This window comes from Phaenicophaeus curvirostris, chromosome 38 (assembly GCF_032191515.1).
Source record: "Phaenicophaeus curvirostris isolate KB17595 chromosome 38, BPBGC_Pcur_1.0, whole genome shotgun sequence".
Classification (NCBI taxonomy): Eukaryota; Metazoa; Chordata; class Aves; order Cuculiformes; family Cuculidae; genus Phaenicophaeus; species Phaenicophaeus curvirostris.
Genome location: NC_091429.1, coordinates 1,398,157 through 1,419,226, shown reverse-complemented (window position 1 = coordinate 1,419,226; position 21,070 = coordinate 1,398,157). Strand labels below are relative to the sequence as shown.

Genomic DNA, 21,070 nt, shown 5'->3' with positions numbered 1-21,070 from the left:
GCCAGAGGTGCTGGGCTCCTGCTGGGCTCCTGCTCCTGCCCCTTTCTCAGCTATTTGCCTTCCAACAGTTATAGAGGCACCAGAAAGGTGCTCTGGTCCCCAGGATGCTCCCCACCGCCCCAGGTAGGAGGCACGGGGTGCTGGGTGCTCTCCTCTTCCCAGGGAGAGTCAGAGGGTTGCAGAGAGCTGCTCAGCTTCCCCCCAGCACCAGTGCATCTCCAGCTCTGCTTCACCTCCCCGTGACCACCACCGGCGCCTGCCCGCTGCTCCCAGTAAGGTGACTGCAGTCAAATGGAAAAGGAGGTTTCAATGTCCTTGACAAGTGTGATATTGGAAAGGGACAGCCAGACCCCAGGGTCTTCCCACAAGCTGAGTCCATGCCCCAAGGTGCCTTTGCAGCAAACTGTCCCCCCCTGAACTGCAGCTGATGGGAGCCTGGGCACGAGCCCCTTGTCTCCAGATCCCACATCTTGGACACACTTGGGTTGGTGCTTATCTGGAGCATCTTCCCAGACTGGATCCTTGGCCATTCCTTGTGGGGTTTTGCAGTGGGACCTGCAGGGGGGCGAATGGGGCTCAGGATCACCCCCTGAGGTTGTAATTCCCCGTTGCTCACTGCTGGACACAGGGACGACCCTGCCAGTGCTTGGAAACATAGCTGCAAGGCTGGGAGAGCGGCGTGAGCATTTCCAGTAGGCACCAGCTCTGCTTTCACCTTCCCCACTCGGTTCTGCAGCGAGTCGGGGTTGCTCCTTGCCTGGCTGACAGCTGCCTGCTGATAGCTGTCTCTCCATTAGGGCTCCTGATAGAAGCCTGAAGGATGTGCTGCTTGGATAAGGGATAAGAACATTTAAAAAGGGGTTGTTTTTTAGCTCCTCACCCCTTTTTTTTTCTTCCTTCCTTCCAGATGACAAGTCATTCTCTGCAGTGGTTTTATTGACAGTAAATCCACCGGCAGCAGCAGGGCTGCACGCAGGGAGGGTTTGGGTTTCAGGCCGGAGCGGATGCGCACACGGATGTACTTGCAAACCCTTGATTTCCAAGAAACCCCAGTCAAGTGGCTCTGCACCTCCAAGCCACCCTGGCTGGAAACCACGTTTCCCAGAGGTCTCGGGGGGCAGGTAGGGTCCCTGAACACCCCAGGACCCTTTCCTCTTGGAGCATCCAAGCAGTGGAGGAAACTTCCTCACCGCTGGCCTGCGGCCAGGAAAGATGCAGCTGCATCCTTGGAGTGGAGTGGAGCGTGGGGAGCGCAAGCATTTCCGTGTTATTTTGCAGAAAAGCCACGTGAGGGTCGTATTAATTCCTGCTGGGAGAGGGGGGCTAGCTGAGGGCTGTGGGATGGGTGAGGAGTTAACAATTAGTCCCAGGTGATAATTGGGAACAGCAGGACAGCAGGCACCAAGGCTTAAAGGCGGGGAGGGGTGGGCTGAGACCTAGGGGGAATGGGATATGAAGAGGAAGAGGTGAGCTGCTGTGGCCGTATCCTTCTGGTGCAAAAAAGGTGCTCAGCCCTTGGCTTGGCTTGGATCCAGTAGCCTCAGCTTCCCCTTAGACATGCCTATGGATCCAATTAGATTGAAAAAAGTAATTAAGGGAAGGTGCTGCAGCGTTGAGGCTCCCAGGGCAGGCTCCAGCAGACAGGCAGGCACCACTGTGCCTTGGGCACACCTCGGGAGCTTGAGCCAAGGGATCGCTCCAGCCTTGCAGCAATTTTCTCACCTTCCAAGCGGTGTTTGTCCCCGCTCCACCATGTGCACCTCTGTTATGGGAACAAACTTCCATCCTGCTTTTTGGAAGAGCATCCGCAGGGTAGGAGAGCATCCGCAGGGTAAGAGAGCATCCCCAGGGTAGGAGAGCATCCCCAGGGCAAGGATGGGTTTGCAAGGAGATGGAAGAGGTGCCTTTCCCTGCTTTTCTGGGGTTATGCCCTGCTTACGGTTCCCTCTGTTGAGGCAGCCCTGGCTTGCAAATTGCTTTGCTATCTGCACCCGCCACCCAGCTGCTGCGCAGGACGCAATTTAATTCATAATGGTCTATTAAGTGCTGTGGGTGCTGGAGGTGCTGGGCAGTGCTGCTTCTCTTCCCAGGCTGCGATGGCTCTGGAGGTGACTGGCCCTGCAATCTCCAGGATTGCATCATGGATTTAAGGTGAGAGTTTTAATTAAAAGGCCGCTTTCTGCTGGCTGCGGGGGCCTTGGTGGCGGCTTTTTGGTGTTCAACCACTCCCTGGGAGGACGATGCTGTTGTTCCCCCTGCACTGTGTGCCTGGAGTTGCTCTAACCCTTGATGTCGGTGGGTTTTGCGAGGCTGGTGCAGTGTTCACCCTCACAGCCCTTCCAGGCCAGAAATTCTGGGGTGGGGAATTCAAGTGCCCTTTGAACTTGGGCTGAGTGACACATAAAATATATCTTCTCAGTCGATCTCTGCTAATGGGTTGCAAATTGCTTCCATCAGCTCCGGTATTACAGATTACTCATTTGAAATTGCTTCCAGGGGCCCATTTTGGGGCCAAACGCTTCCTAGCTTGGGGAAATAACCATCAGTATCGTTAGTAAAAGTAAATTGCATTCATCTAAAGCACTCTGGGACCTTACTAGGACTTTTCACGTGCGCTTTCCTCGCTGGTGGAGGAGCTCTGGCATCAGGGGGCTGTGGGATCTGTGTGGGGCTGGGTGTCACTTCTCCCAGCCCTGACAGCCAGTCCTTCTTGTCCATCTCCATCACTCAGGGCTGCTCCAGGCTTTCCTCCAGCTCAGAACCAAGAGCAGCTCCGTTGCCTCCACGTACCTCCTGGTAGAGGTCCAGGGCTTCTTTATTCACGAGCACATCATTAATTATCTGCTGGAAGCCAAAGCCTCAGCATCTTGGTGAGCCTAACGAGGCTATTAGCAGAGCTGGTGCTTGCCGTGCTGGCTCTGGCTGGACTGGAGCACGTTGCCATCCCAGTTCTGCAAACAGAGGAACAGTTAAGTCTTGTTCACTGCTCAGTTTGTGCTTGTGGCTATAAGACAGACATTGAGGGGCTGGAGCGTGTCTGGAGAAGGGCGACAGAGCTGGGGAAGGGGCTGGAGCCCGTTGTGGGACTGGCTGAGGGACCTGGGGGAGGTTGCTGTGGAGAAGAGGAGGCTGAGAGGATTCCTCGTAGCATTCTGGAGCTCTGGGGGTGGAACCAGGTGTGTGCTGGTCTCTTCTCCCAGGTAACGAGTGGTAAAATGAGCAGCAATGACCTCAGATTGTGCCGGGGGGGTTTAGACTGGATATTAGGAAAAAATTCTTCATGGAAAGGGTTGGCAAGCACTGGCAATGGAAGTGGTGGAGTCCCCGTCCCTGGAGGTGTTTAAAAGCTGTAGGGATGTGGTGCTTGGTTTGGTGGTGGAGCTGGCAGTGCTGGGTGAAGGGTTGGACGTGATGATCTTAAAGGTCTTTTCCAACCTAAACAATTCTGTGATTCAATGGTTTTTTGGCTCCTATTTGCTCTTGCCGTTTCAACCATGCCTCGCTATCTCTGAGACCCTTTCCAAGGGGAACCACTGTCTCTAAATCCTGAGAAATGAGCCCAGCAAGAGCAGCTTGGTGAGACTGAGGGGTTTCTAAATCAAGCACGTCCCCATCACCCAAGCGGCGATAGATGCGAAGGGTCGAAGATGGGGGTGGAGGGTCAAACCACAGTGCTGGAGCTGCTGCTCGCAGGAGTTACCATCAGGGTTATCCAGAGTAAAAATGCAACTCTTCTTAAAATCAGCAGTTTGCTGCCTCCCTGCTCTGAGCTGCTGGGTCGCTCACCCCTGTGTGGAGCGTCTCCATCTGATTTATGCCGCGTTGTGCTCTGCTCTCGCTTGCACCCGCTTGGCTCTCCCGGCGTGAGAAGCAGCCAGTCCATTAAACACTGAGTCATCCTCAGCGGCATTTAATTTTGTGAGGGGCAGCAGTTTGGATAATTAAAGGCCTCTGTGGCCAAAGCTGGCGGCTGCGGGAAGCAGGGTTGACAGGGAAGGCGAGGACACCCGGCAGCACCGATTAATCGGGTGCCACCACCACTGCACTAAGCTCCTCTCCCCCTTGCATTTTGGGTGTTTTATTAACCTTTTCCTGCCTCAGACAAGGGTTTCCTTGGTCAGGAGAGTGTGATGATGCTCTGCCTGGATTAACCACGTCCTGATGGGATCTCCCATGGGCAGATATTCTATCTGGAGGCCTCGGCTTATTAAAAGGACAAGCTGTTCAGGGAGCTGGTAATAAAGCCATGAAAGCTTTTATGAACCAGGGTTGAAGGCACTAATATCGTTGTGCTCTGCGTGGGTGAGAAATTAGACAAGAGTTCCTTGGTGCTGATGTTTTTTTTCCCCTCCCCGCTATTCATCTTTCTCAACAATTATCTTTTATTTTGATATCTTTCTATTTAAATGTTCCGAGCAGCGTTTGGGATAAAAAGGAGGCTGAATTGCTTAACAACCAGGCACCTTGCTGTGAGGGTGTGGGGGACCTGGAGACGCGGAGAGCAATGGGGAAGGTGGCTCAGGCTCTCCTGTAGTTTTGGGGATGGGAATTGTCCCCAAGGGCCAGGAGAAGAGCTGTATCGCTCTATCTACCTTCCACTAACATTGCATGCCTGATCTGAAGAGCTGGGATTTCCTCCAGCCATTCCTCTTGCTGCTCATCGCCCTCAGATCTGGGTGCTCCTCACCCGTTACGGGGCTGCTTGTTTTTTTACGGTCCCTTCAGGGCTGTCTCTGTTCTCTTGCTGTCCTGGAAGTCTTGCAATCGATCAGCCACAGCTTTCCAGAGTTGCGAACGGCACGTCACAAACCCAAGGCGGATGGAAACCCTGCGGAAAGTCACTGAGCCGAGCGTGTGGCTTCATTAGCTTAAGCAATTAGTGTGAGGCAATGCAAACCCACTGGCTAACTGCTCAATGACTGCCCTGAAATGCTTTCCCTGTGCACCGATTCCTCCTTGGCTGGCTCCTGCCATCCTCACATCTACCCTGTGCCCAGTAAAAGCATCTCATCAGGGACAGATGCAGCCCAGGGGCTGCTCCCTTGTACTGAAGGCTCTGAAGATGCTCAGGTTGGGTGGGAGCCATATCTGGAGGTGTGGGGCAGAGACCGAACAAACTCATTTCATGGGATGCTGGGCTGTGGCCATGTCAAGCACGGGATCTATGCGGCTGCTTGTGGTCCTGCAGCACTGCCTGAGGCCATCCCTCCTGGCTCCTTGCTCTCTTTGCCACTCTGATTTCGATATCAGACGCTGAAGCTGTTTCGGATCTACATGACAAGGAACACCCTGAGCCGTCGGTGGTCACGCTGGCGTTTCCTGCAAAGGCAGAGATCTTGCCGCAGGCGCAGGTCACAAGTGGGTACCAGCATTGCCTGGGTGCACACGGGGGTGAGATACAGGGATGTGCGACACGTGGAGCAACAGGATCCTCCAGCTCCTCCCTGAGCAAGGATCCAACTCACTCCCCTGTGCTGCCCTGCTCATGCCATACCACTACCCTGGCTTGGATGAGAAACGGTGTGGCCAGCAGGTCCAGGGAGGTTCTTCTCCCTCTGGACTTGGCCCTGGTGAGACCACTCCTCGAATCCTGGGGTCAGTTCTGGGCCCCTCACCACAAGAAGGAGGTTGAGGCTCTGGAGCGAGTCCAGAGAAGAGCAACGAAGCTGGGGAGGGGGTTGGAGAAGAAGAGGAGCGGCTGAGAGAGCTGGGGGTGTTTAGGCTGGAGAAGAGGAGGCTGAGGGGAGACCTCATTGCTCTGTGCAACTCCCTGAGAGGAGGTTGTGGAGAGGAGGGAGCTGGGCTCTTCTCCCAAGGGACAGGGGACAGGACGAGACGGAATGGCCTCAAGCTCCACCAGGGGAGGTTCAGGCTGAACATTAGGAAAAATTTTTTCACTGCAAGGGTCATTGGGCAGTGGCAGAGGCTGCCCAGGGAGGGGGTTGAGTCCCCTTCCCTGGAGGGGTTTAAGGGCCGGGTGGACGAGGTGCTGAGGGCCATGGGTTAGTGATTGATGGGAATGGCTGGACTCGATGACCCAGTGGGTCTCTTCCAACCTGGTGATTCTGTGATTCTCTGATTCTCTGCCTGCGTTACCCTGGCTTTGCTAGCGGCTGCTTGTCCCTGTGTCCTTGTCACTGCCACACAACCGGTTCAGATCACATTTTCTTTTATTCTCTCTGACACTGGTTGTGGTCACAACGAAACTCATCTCATTAAGGAAATGCTGAGGATAGCTGGAAGGGAAAATGGATCCCCCCATCTGGTAAACGCCAGGTCGGGCCAGTGGCCCGCGCTCGCCGTGGTCTCGAGCGCTGCGGAGCCGCGATGGAGAAGGCGGCTCGTGCCCTGGGTGTGCAAACACGCTCCAGCAGCCTGAGCGATGGTGCAGGAGCCAAAGGGTTAACCCTGCCGGCGTGCAAACATCCTCCAAACAGCACCGATGGGAGCAGAGAACCTCTTCGCTCTCTGAAAGCTGGCAAACAAATTAAAGCAATGTTGCAACTAATGCGTTTCTTTGCAGCAGAGAGGAGGAAAAGCGCTGCTCAAAGGCTTGAGGAGACAAAGGCGGCGCAGATGGGTGCTGGGGGACCCTGCGAGCGCCACGTGCTCGGCGCTGCTTTGCTCAGAGCCAAGCTGAGATTTGCTGCTCCAGCTCCGTGATGGTGGCTGGAATAACCTGGGGAGGATTTATGGGAACCACGCTGGGGCCAAAGAGGGAATCTGCCTGGGAGTTACTCCAGAATTGCTGCTCCTTGATGTTTGTGTCCCCTTTCTCCAGGAGGAACAGTGTTTTGTAGGCAGGCGATATCGCACGATGTGCTCCAGGCATATAGATCAGCTTGTCTTCTTCCCAGCAGCCGCTTGATGCACAGCAGCCCAACATCTCCAAAACCGAGGTCCCACTTGGCTTCTTGTGCTCTTATTTGCCTTGAAAAGAAATTAAGCAGAGAGATGCGAATCCCGTAAATGAAGCTGGTGGCTGTGGGGGCCCTGGTGGAGCCAGGTCCAGGGCTACTGGGTGCCTGGGGAAGGAGGAAGGTTGGCAGGAGTTTAGTGGGTGGTGAAAGGGCTGGTGGAGCTGGACCCACAGCTGTAGTCAGAAAGCTGCTGCTGGTCCACAGCATGGCCTTATCGTTGTCCCTCATTTACAGAATTGCCATGTTTTTTGTGATTTTTTTGTTGTTTTTTTTTTATGATAAGCAGGAGGGGTTGCTACCCTCCCCTGGCAACCCAACCCACGTAAGGAGCAGATGGAGCCCATCTTGAATGTGCAATCTCAGCAAAAGCAAAGCCAATAAGTGAGTTAATTATCAGCACGTTTAGTGAGAGCTGGGGATTCCCAAGGGATCATAGAGATGGAGCAGCCCTTTGCTCACCAGCTGCAGGAGCTGCATGTGCTGGAGGGGCCAAGGGACCTGGCTGGCTACTGTGGAAGCTGAGCTGCCCTCCTTGGGGATTATTCGCCTGCACAAACGCTTGGTGGAGCGAATCAGAGCTCTGCAAATGTTATCGCTGTCATATCCGTCCCTTCCCCTGGGGTTTTCCTGGCTGTGACTTGGGTGGCGTACTCCTGGGGTGGCTGCAAAGCGCCAAGCAGTGCCTGCTGTCCACAAGGCGGTTGTGACTCTGACTGTGAAAATACAAATGTACCTGAGGGCACAGCATCTTTTGCCTTTGTCTCGCTACTGAGCAAAGGTAGGAGAGAAAGTGTAGCAGCTCCTAAACAGTCTGAAAGTGTTGGGGCACAACAACTCTATGCAGTGCTACAGACTAGAAGTCTGTCTAGAAAGCTGCCTGGAGGAGAAGGACCTAGGGGTGTTGGTTGACAGCGACTGACCATGAGCCAGCAGGGGCCCAGGTGGCCAAGAAGGCCAATGGCATCTTGGCTCGGATCAGACACGGCGTGGCCAGCAGGGCCAGGGAGGTTCTTCTCCCTCTGGACTCGGCACTGAGGAGACCGCTCCTCGAATCCTGGGGTCAGTTCTGGGCCCCTCCCCACAAGAAGGATGTTGAGGCTCTGGAGCGAGTGCAGAGAAGAGCAACGAAGCTGGGGAGGGGGCTGGAGAAGAAGAGGAGCGGCTGAGAGAGCTGGGGGTGTTTAGGCTGGAGAAGAGGAGGCTGAGGGGAGACCTCATTGCTCTCTGCAACTCCCTCTTCTCCCAAGGGACAGGGGACAGGACGAGAGGGAATGGCCTCAAGCTCCACCAGGGGAGGGTCAGGCTGGACATTAGGAAAAAATTTCTCCTGGAAAGGGTCATTGGGCAGTGGAACTGGCTGCCTGGGGCAGGGGTTGAGTCCCCTGCCCTGGAGGGGTTTAAGGGATGGGTGGACGAGGTGCTGAGGGACATGGGTTAGTGATTGATGGGAATGGTTGGACTTGTTGATCCGGTGGGTCTTTTCCAACCTGGTGATTCTATGATTCTATGACTTTTAATTGGGCTTGAGAGAGCACTAGCTAGCCCGTTACCTGGTGCTTTTGGGGGAGCTTTGCTGTGTGCCCCTAGCCGTGCAATGCCTACCCAGTGATGCTAGGATCTTCCCAGCCACAACACTTGCCTGGAGGCAGCGTGCTTGCCTTCCCAGCTCTAACACCTACCTGGAAGCAGCGTGCTTGCCTCCGGCAGCCAGAGGATGTGGATGTGCTGGTTAGCTCTCCTTGGTGCTTCCGCTCTGCTCCCCTTCAGCTGAGCTAATAAAGTTTGGACTCGTTAAATCCACAAACTGTTTCAAACTCAATTGCCCTGGGCAGGCTCACAGCTCCCGTCCACTCCTCGCCTTGTGTATCTGCCTGGGAGATAAGGATGGCGGTGGCTTTAATTCCTCACTTATGCATCGACTGCCAATTCTCCTGCCCGCTCACCCTTGATAAATATTGCACAAAGATTTGGCTGCCAGCGTGCTGGAGATAAAGGTCCAGTCCCGCCAGATCTCCTTCCTCTGTGCCTTTTGTCTCGTTTTGTGTTCAATTTGTTAAACGACCCACCTGCTGCAAGAGAGGCTCTCCCCATCTCTGTTCCTGCTTTGGATTATTGCTAAAGCTCTGAATGAGCTTCCTTGTCCCCTGCGCCCAGCCTGGAGTGGCAATTGAGGACTAAAAAAAGGCGCTGTCATTTCCAGGCCTTGAATTGTCATTGATTAGGAGATCGATAGTGGAGCCTGACTTGGCTCGGTGCTCTCATGGGCCTGGCAGGATCCTCCTTGCTGCTGTTGTGTGGGTGCTGAGGTGCTGCTGTGTTTGTCCATGAGCCCGTCCTGGGAGCAGAGCCCAAAGCAGGGTTTGAGGACACTCCTGTGCAACTAGCCTACAAAAGAGAGAGCACCCTTAGCAAGTTTGCAGATGACACTAAGCTGGGTGGAAGCTGGGTCTGCTGGAGCGTCGGGAGGCTCCAAAGGGGTCTGAACAGGCTGGATCCATGGGCTGAGACCAACGGCAGGAGGGTTAACGAGGCCAAACGGCGGGTCCTGCCCTTGGGGCACAACAACCCTGAGCAGCTCCAGCCTAGGAGAAGTCTGGCTGGAAAGTGCCTGGAGGAGAAGGACCTGGGGGGGTTGGTTGAACAGGAGCCAGCAGGGGCCCAGGGGGCCAAGAAGGCCAAGGGCATCTTGGCTTGGATCAGACCTGGCGTGGCCAGCAGGGCCAGGGAGGTTCTTCTCCCTCTGGCCTCGGCCCTGGGGAGACCGCTCCTCGAATCCTGGGGTCAGTTCTGGCCCCTCACCACAAGAAGGATGTTGAGGAATTCAGGAACAAATATTTCACAGAAAGGGTGATTGGTCCCTGGCAGAGGCTGCCCAGGGAGGGGGTTGAGTCCCCTTCCCTGGAGGGGTTTAAGGGACGGGTGGACGAGGTGCTGAGGGACATGGTTTAGTGATTGATGGTAACGGTTGGACTGGATGATCCAGTGGGTCTCTTCCAACCTGGTTATTCTATGATTTAGAGGATCTGGCTGGGCTTAGCCTTGCTAAAAATCCTCTTCCCAGCCCTGTAGCCAGGCTGGATGAACACAGTTTGATGTGCTAAGAGAAGGGCTAGTGTTTGGGAGGCATCGCTGAGAGCTGTGCTGCCTCTTGCCCACCCATTGCAGCTGGGTTTGCTGGAACTGGCTCCCTTCAGCTCAAAAACCCTCCACGAGCTGAAAGCTGTTACCTGACGGAGCACAAATACCTTACAGACAGCACAACACTGATGGGAAGCAGTCGGGTTGTGCCCAGGGAGGATGCCAATTGCTGATGGTCTCTGTGAGACCATGCAGACAGAAGTCCTGATGCTGCAGCAATGAGTGTTGCTCCTGATCGAGCCTCAGATTTCAGGGTTGCCGTGGGCAGCTATTGATTGGGGTGGAGAGGGAGAAACCGATGAGGGAAGGTCGCGAGCAACCTTATCACTGTGTATAGAGCTGGTTGGCGGGATCTGTTAGAGCTGATATGCCCCCTTGGCATCCTAAGTGTCATCTCTCTTAAGATTAAATTAGAAGAGATAAGCGACGCTCAGATCTGAAAGTGCTTGAGCTCAAATGTGGCATGGATGTCTGTTATTTGTGCTGTCCTGCTGGAAGGGCACCTGTCCCAGGTAGCTTCAGATGCTATTAATATTTAGCTTACAGGTCTCTGGATTCTCCAGTTTTGGGGTGGCTCTTACAACACAGATTGATCGCTATCACTTCTAAATCCATACGAAATGTCATCTAAAGTGCAACAAATAATGGCCTGATTATCTGCTAGATCCTTTATGCTACTCCCTGGAGATAATAAGCTGCAATTTTCCCCCTGGGCCATACAGTAATCGCCCCAATTACTCCCAAGCAGTGGTTATTAAACTCATGGCACTGCTTCCATTTACAAAGCAAAAATAATTAAGCAGGTGTCTACGTTCACTCTTTGGCTGGGGGTGACTGAGATTATTTCTGCTTTGTTCAAGGAAAGAAACTCTCGGCGGCTATGGAAAACCTCCATGCCTTTTCTGCTCGGTGTGGCACAGTTCTGTCAAGAACGGTACAAAGGAGCCGCTGGATGATCAACCAAATAAAATGCAGTTGGTGTCTGTTAATGCTGGGGTTGGTATCCCAAAGGATGTAACCTCTATCTAGCTAGAACATCAGAGGGATTTAGGGAGACAGCATGGTTAGTGAAGCTGAAATGTGATGGGCATATGAAATCACAGCCTGGGCTCTTGCAGAAGTTGATGGTTTGGTTTGGTTTGGTTTGGTTTGGTTTGGTCTGGTTTGGTTTGGTTTGGTTTGGTTTGGTCGGTGGTGGGTATTGCCCACCTGCATGTAGGACACCTTGGCTCTATCAGCCTCCAGGCAGCGGGGACAACATCCCCTTAGCTCATCCCGGGTCAAACCTCCAGAGAGAGCCACACTGCAGCTGAGATTTTCAGGCTGCTGCTGTGTCTCTGGACACGTCTGCGTGCTTGCTCCTCACGCACGAGCGTGTTTCTGCACCCACACACGCAGCTAACATGCATGGGCTTGCTTGGGCTTGAAGGCTTCCAGTAGAAGAGTAGTGAAAGCAGGGAGAGGGATGCCCAGGACGGAGGGAGGCTGTGCTGGTGAATTATGCATGACACAGGGAGGAGAGCCGTTATCTGCTTGGACAAAGGCCTGTGCCAGGCAGCCTGGCTCTCCGCTGTACCTGTACCTTCCTTTCGCCTGCGCTTTATCTCTGCTCCCAGCTTGTAATTCAGCCCAAATATCAGAGGAAGCTGGAAGATTAATTTTCTCTGTTTGCATGGCAAAGGAGAAGGAACGCGCTCTCGCTCCAGACTCCCAGCTGCTTAATCTGCCGCCGAGGCCTGCCGAAGGAAAAGGCAAAAATTTATCAGCGTTGGCAAGTTGCTGGCACGGGGAGGGGTGTTCGGACCTGGCGGCTGCATGCTGGCCCCCCACAAGCAGAGCTTGGCGCGCTTGAGATGTTTGCGATTTTAGGGGGACGCTGGCAAAATGCAAAACCTTCCCCTCGCCCCGGTGTTAGGGCTGCCCTGCCTCCGAGCAAGACCTTCCAGTGTGGGAGTGCTCACAGCTGCGAGTTGCTCAAATATTTAAGAGCTGACAACTGTATTAATACAAAAACTTGATAAAGATCCCTTGAGTTTAAAGCAGGAAGCATCAACTCAGCTCTTACTTTCCAGCTCTCTCCCTTAGCGTACTCCCTGTCTTAAATGAAATCATAAATATCAGCCCACAAAGGTCCTCTGTCACCGCACACAGCTCCCGGCGACAAGAGGTCATTCATTAAAAGCCAGATGAAGGCAATAGAGACTCCCATTGTTTTTTAACAAGTTCAGGATGAGGCCATGGGTTCTCCGCTGACGTTACACCCTGTTTCACTGTGAGGAGCAGAGAGGATCGACCGCGTATCGCAGCAAACAGGTTTGGCCGATCCCATCCAAGTGCTCGTTCCCCTGATGCCAATCACTGCTGGAGGAATTAGTCTGGTTTCATGCAGAAAGGAGATCACAGCTGAACCCGGTTCGTTGTTCGGACCACCAGCACAACCGCAGCTCTTGTTGTACCCTCCTCGCAGACTGCGCTGCTGATGTGGTGAACGATATTTCGTCCAGACAAGCGATGGTTGAGGCCTCGCGGCTCCTGTTCCCACCCAACGGCATGGGCGTGATGCCATCTGCCGGCCTGCGGCTCGGGCCAGGAGCCAGAAATTGGAAATTAATGCCCCAAAATGTCCAGCTTCCTCCAGCTAAACCCAGGCTGCCCTCCCTGCTCAGCCGGCCGAGTATTTTCCTCATGCTACTAATTCATTTCTTTGTGAAACCGGTGCTGTATCATAGAATAACCAGGTTGGAAGAGACCCACTGGATCATCGAGTCCAACCATTCCTATCAAATGGGTAATTAATGCACCTAAGATAATTTTTTTCTGTCTCCCCCCTCAGAGAAATGTTGCTGTCTTAAACTTTCCAGGTCTGCTTTCTTTCCCCCCTCTTTCTTTTCTTTTTTTTTTTTTCTGAATGACTGTTCATGAAGACCAGCACGCTCTAACTGGTTTTGGATTAAAAGGAACTTAATAAAGGTTTCCCCTGAGCGCAAAGCTGCACAAATGGGTTTGCAATTCTGGAGTTAATTAGGCAGGAACCAGGCAAAGAGATTTCTGTTTGCGAAGCTCTATCAGAGGATGAGGCTGGGAGGGGAAGGTTTGGTTTTGCAGGGCTGCTCGCCAGCACAGCGAGGTGCCAGAGCAGATTTCTTTGCATTCCACCCCAAAAGATGGAGGTAAAGTGTCACCAGCAAGCCCATTAGCATTGCCTTAAGCAAAAATCATGGGGTCCACAAGTGCTACCCAGCAAGGGAGTCTTCAGTGGCTGGATGAGGAGAACAGGCTAAAGACCAACTGGAGCGACGCTGCAGGAGGAACTGGAGGAGAATTTCTGCTGCCTGAAAATGTGAAGTGCTTCCGCCAGTAATCGCCGGAATCATCAAATTAGCATAAATTCTATTAACGGTTTCCCAGATGAGACATTTCAAGGCTTCTCCCTCCCCTCCCCGACACAAACAAAAGAGAATACAATTACTTTGCAATAAAGCAGCTCCTGAAAAGGCCCTCAACCTTTATGCCTTTTCTGCTTCCTTGAATTAAAGCTACATGTGAAAGGTGCTTCTGACCTCTGAGCTTTCATCGTGCACCGGTCAGGAAGGAGGAAAGAAAAAATCTATAAAGCTTTTGGGAACCAGGGCTGGGACTGAGCAAGTGGCATGTGCCGTAGGGCATGGCTCGTTTGCCACGTCCGTGTTCCATCAGCAGGCGAGGGGGATTCTCAGAAGCCTTTTTTGAGGTACTTGGTCCCTGACACCCTTTGAGCTCCCCACCCATCATGTTTCAGAGGATTTGGAAGTACAGCATTTGAACACAGATGGAAGAAATCTCATTTGCCTAACACTGAAACCCAGTGCCGAACGCAGTAACTCACTACAAGCACCACGGGGGCAATAAACTAAAATAATATGCCTTTTTATTGGCACAAGATTACAGATGACAATTTGAAAGAGAAGAGAATTTGCTTATGAACAAAAGCCTCCTTAACTCTTAAGAATGACACTAAAACAACTCGCCTGCCGATAAATATGATCTGCCAATAGAGACATCTTAGCTGTGAAGACTTAATTACAGGGGAAAGACACCAAAACAGCTGAATCTCCTCAGAAACGGGTGTGCGAGGAGTGCTGGGGTGGGGTGTGCACACACGAGGGGCTCTCAACAGAGCCAGGTGGAACCAGTGGCCTCCAACTTAGAATCATAGAATCACCAGGTTGGAAGAGACCCACCGCATCATCGAGTCCAACCATTCCTATCAAACACTAAACCACGTCCCTCAGCACCTCATCCACCCGTGCCTTAACTTGCTTCCCAGAGTAGGGAAAATTGACCTTTTTGAATGATTTTCTGTGCCGCGAGGTCAAATATCAAGGGCGATGCCTTTCTCTTTCTTGGCCATTAATGCAGAGGATGAGTCGCGGCTCATCTGGGCTTCAGTTCCCCTATAAAACGTAGATAATTTTGACTATCTGCCTCAAGGAAGCCTCATTAATGTTTACTTTTCAGAGGACCATGAGGCTTTGTACAGTCTATTATGTATTAATTATTATTAAGTTAAAGCAGACTATATAACCTAAATAAAGCCATTATGACAGAGCAGCTGGATGTAAGAGAGCAATCTGCTTTACAAACTCCTTTTCCCACTTAGCAATTTTAAGCATTTAGTTCCGCTTTCTAATTGCTAATATCCATTCTTCAATTACCCGCTGTTTTGTTTCAGATTTCAAAGATTAAACCGCATTGTTATTTTATGATTATGCGAGTCTGCTTCTTGTAATTGTTGGGTTTGGGTTTGGTTGGTTCGCATATTAAATGTCTGCAAAGGGAAGACTCGTACGTGGCTTGAAATAGGGTTTTTTGGCACGTGGGACGGGTCGCCAGTGGTTATTTGATGTTTCGAAGATAAAAATTATAGAATAAATGGATGGTTTGGGTTAGAAGGGACCTCAAAGTCCATCCAGTTCAACCCCTCCAGGGATGGGGCAGTCCCCACTGCTCTGGGCAACCTGGGCCAGGGCCTCCCCACCCTCACAGGAAAACATGTATTTCTAAGATCTCAATCTCCCTTCTTTCAGCTGAAAACCATCACCCTTCATCCTCTCCCTGCTCTCCCTGACCAAGAGCCCCTCTCCAGCTCTCCTGGAGCCCCTTCAGCGGGGCTGGGCTGCATCCAGCTCCTTGTACAGGGATGATATCTCATCGTCTGGGTGATTAAAGCCCGCTCATGCCAGTGGAATCGCTTCAAATCACTGCGGGGCAGCCTGAAAGCGGTTTTTTACTCCCCAAAACAGCCCCCCCGGTGCCCACGGCCGCACTCGGGCCCTCAGAGAAGCAGCGGCCCTTCAGTTTCGGGGCCGGCATCAGCAGCCTGCCCTGTTGCTAAGCAACGCGGGATGCACCCAGCGAGCCCACAGTAAAGATGGCGCCCGGCTGGCTTCAGCGCGCGGCCGTCCGGGCCCGCCACCCGCCCTCGCGCTTGGGAGCGGAGCGGAGAGGCCGCGCCCTCAGCAGACATGGCGGCCGCCTTGGCTTCAGGGGCTCAAGGGAAGAGAGCCAATGAGCAGCCGGGGAGGGCGGGGCAGCGCGCTGCGATTGGCTGTCAGCGGGGATTCAAACCGGAGTGCGGGGCGGTTGGAGCCGCAGATCGCGCCGGGCCGGCGGCCCAGGTGAGGGCGCGGGCTGAGCGGCGGGGACCGGGCCCCGAGGGGCGAGGGGGGGACCGGGTCCCGGGGCCCCGAGGGGCGAGAGGGGGACCGGGTCCCGGGGCCCCGAGGGGCGAGAGGAGGAGGGGACCGGGCCCTGAGGGGCGAGAGGAGGAGGAGGAGGGGGGGACCAGGCTCTGAGGGGCGAGAGGAGGAGGGGACCGGGCCCCGGGGCTCCGAGGGGCGAGAGGAGGAGGAAGAGAGGAGACCGGGCCCCGAGGGGCGAGAGGAGGAGGAGGAGGAGGGGACCGGGCCCCGAGGGGCGAGAGGAGGAGGAGGAGGAGGAGGAGGGGACCGGGCCCCGAGGGGCGAGAGGAGGAGGAGGGGACCGGGCCCCGAGGGGCGAGAGGAGGAGGAGGAGGGGACCAGGGCTCGCCCACCAGGCCCACGGAGCTCTCCAGGGCTTCCTGGGCCGAAGGGAGGTGCCTCCCGGCCCCGGTTTGCTCGAGGGTCTCTTTGCCCGCTTCCTTCCCCTCCCTCTGCCCTCTAGTCGGGTTGATCACCGCGATTAATTAAGGTAATTAAGGCATGAAGCTCTTGAAGTGCCCCTCACCGTGAATTAAACAGACTCCCAAGGAGCAGAGGAAGCCTTTTAGCAGAGAGCTTTGCTGCATCTCGCAGGAGAAAGCCCCAAGGTGTCATAGAGTCATCAAATGCCCAGTTGGAAGGGACCTGAGGATCACCTGGTCCACCCCTTTTAGGTGATCTGTAGTTCAAGTGGGATCAGAATGTCTCCAGGAGCAACTTACCCATCACCCCTTGGCTTTTCTGTGTGACCCCTTGTAAAAAGGGAGTCTCCATCCTCTTGGCAGACACCTTTTTATGTACTGGTACACGGTAACGAAGTCTCCCCTAAACCCTCTCTCAAGGCTGAACAAACCCAGTTCTCCCAGCCTTACTTTAATGAGAAGTTTTCTAGCCGTCTGATCATCTTCGTGGCCCTTCTCTGCGTCCCCTCCAGCCTGTTCACATCTTTTTTTTGTATAGCAGGGACCAAAACTACTTGCAGCACTACAGGTGCAGCCTGGCAACTGCTGAGTGGGATAACGGCTTCCTATTTTTATTTATTTTTATCAAGAAGGCCTGGTGGTGCCCTTCTTGATGCACCCCAGAATCCTGTTGGCTGCTTTTGTTACTCAACAAATGTTGAGCCTGTTGTCCATCAAGACCCCCAGGTCCTTCTCCACAGAGCTGCTCCCCAGCCAGGTGAAACCCAGCCTGAGCCACACTCTAGGGTCATATAATATGAGTCCAAGTGCTTCAAAGCCCTCTATGGTGGATTGTTAACCACTGAAAGAGTTGTTCACCTGCCTAGTGCCTCTCCCAGCTACATCTGCAGCCACTTCTAAGTACAGATTCATTAGTCAGGGCTGTGCTGTGTGCCCCAGCAACCTCTTGCCTTAGTGGAGTAATTTCTGTGTTGCTGAGCTGGAGGCTTTCCTCTTCGTTGCTTCTGTTTATGCTGTTGTTGCTGCTGTTTGAGGAAAATGTGCTGACTGCCTGATTTTTAGCAGCTATTTGCAGTAGGAGCTGAAACTTAAAATGCAGCTAAATTTAAAACTGTATTAAAATTCCCCTGAACGTTGCTCCTATTTTTATCCTGTGAAGCTCTGAAAACTTGCAGATTTTTAGTGGCCTATATAGTACCAAGTCATTTGTAGACTGGGCATGAGCTGCGTTCTGCAGCCTTCCAGCAGGAAAACAGCTTGGGATCCCTCATCTCGCATCGGATTCTGAGCTGCTGTAGTATGCTGGAGGTTATTTGAAGCAATAAGGTGGAGAGTTGTGCTGCCTCAGTGACTCAGCCACTGCCCTGAGCTGCCTCTGCCGGTGCCTGAGAACCCTTTCAGGGAAGTAATTTTTCCTGATATCTAATCTGAACCTCCCCTGGCGCAACTTGAGGCCATTTCCTCTTGTCCTAGCGCCTATCAGTTGGGAAACCAGCACCCACCTTGCTACAACCTCCTTTCTGGTAGGTGTAGACAGTTGCCCCTCAGTCTCCTCCAGGCTAAACAGCCCCAAGTCCCTCAGCTGCTCTTCATATGACTTGTTTTCCAGCCCCTTCACCAGCTTCATTCCCCATCTCTGGATACGCTCCAGGCCCTCAATGTCTTTACTGAACCCAGAATTCAAGGTGTGGTGTCACCAACGCTGAGTACAGGGCAAGGATGACTTCTGTGCTCCTGCTGACCACGCTGCTTCTGGTACAGCCAGGATGCCATTCCCGTGCGCCCCTGGGACCCCAACATGACCCCTGGAATCCCAAAATCACCCCCGTGACCCCAATATTGCCTTGGGACCCCAACAGGATTCCAGGTGTACAGGCACACTGCAACATAACTCTTAATGTAGTTTTGTTTGGACAACTTCTAAAACTCCTTAAAAATTGAAAGCGATCTATTCTGAAGCTGATTCACTTGTCTTTGGAACAGTAACTAATTTTGGACGTGGGAAGAAAGGGCTGCGTTGTTTGTTTAGCTCTGGTTTCTTGGCAGGAAGATGGAGGCCACGATGCTGAACTTACGGAGTCTGTATGATCAACTGATGCGCCAGGTTGAAGTTTTAAGTGAAGGGAACGAATGCCGTAAGTTCTGTTTCTGAAGTGGGTTGTGCCGTGTTTGCAATAAAAACATAAACGTGCCAAGAAACATTACTAGCTGTTATTGAAGAATCTACTGATGATGTTATGGATAATAAGACTACTGGAAGTTGTCTGATTTCGCTGTCAAGAAATATGAAGTCACAGGCTGAACTTCTAGGCAGGGCCACATTCTGCTTGTAGCAAGCTGACTTGCTTGGTAAGATAAGGGATAATGGTTTTAAGCTGAAAAGGGAGAGATTTAGATTAGATGTTAGGAAGAAATTTTGTACTGTAAGGGTGGTGAGGCATGGGCACAGGTTGCCCAGAGAAGTAGTGGATGCCTCATCCCTCTTCTGTAACTTCATCCATGCAGTGTCTCGTGTTCTAGCTCTTCTGGTTGGTACTGACACGAAGGGCTTGGTCTGAAAAGCAGCAAGATCTCGTGAACATCTAGAGTGTGGGTGGGTTTGCTGAAAGGCTGGCTTCTCCTCTCTTCAGTCAAGAGCAGGTTTCATTAATAGATACCTCCTATCAGCAAAAAGAGAGATTGCTGCATCTCATCTGCTCGCCTGAGTAGCTAAAGATGTGTATGTCTTCTCTCCAGAATTTATTCAGTTAACAAAGAACTTTGAAGAGTATCGGAGAAAACTGCAGAAAGCAGAGCATGAGCTTGACAGGTACAAAGATCTCCTCATGAAAACGGAAGCCGAGCGTAGTGCTTTGGATGTGAAACTGAAACATGCTCGCAATCAAGTGGATGTGGAGATCAAGCGGAGGCAAAAAGCTGAAACGGACTGTGAAAAGCTGGTGAGTAATTCCGCTATTACCAGTTAGCTCTTTAGAGTGTGGAGACAAGGTGATTAAACAGCATTGATCTATGGAAAATAAGGACTGGCGCTCATGATAGCTCTTTTCCTGTGGAGGAAAGAACTCAACAACAGATTCGCCTGGCTCCTTGTAGTAGCCTTTTGCTTTGCTCTATAAAAAGGGGACTGGCTGCTGTTTGGAGCTGAGCTGCCGTTGCTTTTCAGAGCGTGGGGCTTTGCAGCACTGACGCAAGCTCTGACAGCATATCTGTGCGGTATCTCAAACCCTTCAGAGTGCTTCGTGCAGTAATTAAACACAGTTTATCCCGTGGCAGTTCCTGATGTTATCTACCTTTACAGGAGCGGCAAATGCAACTGATTCGAGAGCTGCTCATGTGTGATGCGTCTGGGAGTATTCAGCTGAGTGAAGAGCAGAAGTCTGCCCTTGCCTTCCTTAACAGGCCACAGGTTTCTACAGGGCCCCCAGGCAACAAAAGGTAGGTATCATATGTCTGTGCAATGTGTATCTGAGCAACCCAAGTGTCACACGTAAATTCAGGCTTGTACCTCTAAGATGGGTGCAGGATCTATCACGGAGTCTTGCTTTGTATTCCAATTTGAAATACGGCTCCTCTGAGTCAGTAAGATTGTTCTGGAAACCGTTGTTGACTGAAAGCCAAACTGATATAAGTTTCTTCTAATTTTTGATTTTTAGGCTGTCTACAATAGATGAATCTGGCTCAATTCTGTCAGACATCAGCTTTGACAAGACTGATGAGTCACTGGTAATGTAACTCCAAGTTCTAAGGTTTTCCACTGCTCCGAAACCTTCAGGGTGTGGGGTAATCTCTAGGGGCCCCTTGTATTTAGATTACTGGGATATTAAACCGGTAGCTGATTTTCATTTCTCTGATGTGCTATTGGCTAAAACTTAATGAAAGTCCTGCCCAGAGGCTGTATGGTATTTACACTGAGCTAACCAGTGTTCTGTATTTCCCACAGGACTGGGATTCCTCTGTGGTGAAAGCTGTCAGGCTGAAAAGGAGAGGGAAGCGGGTATGTTCAATTCTTCCTCTTCAAGTAGATTCCATTGTTAGCCTGAGCTGATACAACGTCACCATCTGTCATCTCGCAGCCACCTGTAATGATGGCTGAGCCACTAATCACGATCAAACTTCAGATGGATGTGCTTCTGCTAGAATTCAGACCTGCTATGTGGATTTAGGTTGAAAGTTAGTTCTGTTGTCTTTGTTTACTGAAAATGACTGAGGTGGAGTTCTGTGTATCTTGTTCTGTTATAGCCTGGAGTTTGCAAGAAAGCACTTGAAGATTATTAACAGCTACCAGATTAAGAAAAAAACATGTAGGAAGTTAATATTTTTCTATTCTGTCAAGGAGCCTGTGCTTGTTCTGGTTTGCTGTCAGTAAGCAGTAGGCACAGGTGGGAAGGGACAGCTGAAATCATCACTAGCAGAGTTGGGAAGAGTCTGGGATTTGCTTAGTTGTCCCTTTTTTCCTTTTCTTTTTCCTCCCCACCCTTTTTTTTTCCTCTTCTTTTTCCTCCCCCCCCTTTTTTTTTTCCTCTGGATTGGATTATAGAGCTAGCTAGAAAAAATATTTGAAAGAGCAGTATATTGTGGCCTCCTGGTAATCTTCGAGGTTGCCATGAAGAACAGGTACTGTAGAAGAACTTGATACATCTGTGGTGTGTGTTCAGCCCTAGTTATACTGAACGAGCGTAAATGTCAAGGTAACAGCTTTCTTGTCTCAGACGAAAATACTCTATCTTTTCAGAGATCTTCCAGGCAGTACATTGAAGGCCCACCAGGTCCTCAAAAGAAAACCAGATCAATTGGCTCTGCAGTGGATCAGGTATGGTGGTTCCAGCTGGTTTTGTGTGCATTCAAACTAGTTGGTCATATTGCCTGCCTG

At 52.0% G+C, this 21,070-nt stretch overlaps 1 protein-coding gene across 2 annotated transcripts in view; it reads left to right on the top strand.

The window, feature by feature from the left end:
- Positions 1–21,070, top strand: part of RACGAP1 (Rac GTPase activating protein 1) — a 116,799-nt gene that overhangs the window by 91,475 nt on the left and 4,254 nt on the right. The window contains exons 1-7 of one of the 2 annotated variants that reach the window (XM_069879407.1): positions 15,673–15,715; positions 18,247–18,335; positions 18,937–19,139; positions 19,499–19,635; positions 19,854–19,923; positions 20,141–20,194; positions 20,933–21,010. In XM_069879407.1, coding sequence (XP_069735508.1) covers positions 18,251–18,335; positions 18,937–19,139; positions 19,499–19,635; positions 19,854–19,923; positions 20,141–20,194; positions 20,933–21,010 — 627 coding nt within the window. In that variant the 5' untranslated portion in view covers positions 15,673–15,715; positions 18,247–18,250. Of the gene's footprint in view, positions 1–15,672; positions 15,716–18,246; positions 18,336–18,936; positions 19,140–19,498; positions 19,636–19,853; positions 19,924–20,140; positions 20,195–20,932; positions 21,011–21,070 lie in introns of those variants that run through there. The other variant, XM_069879406.1, reaches the window with a different exon arrangement.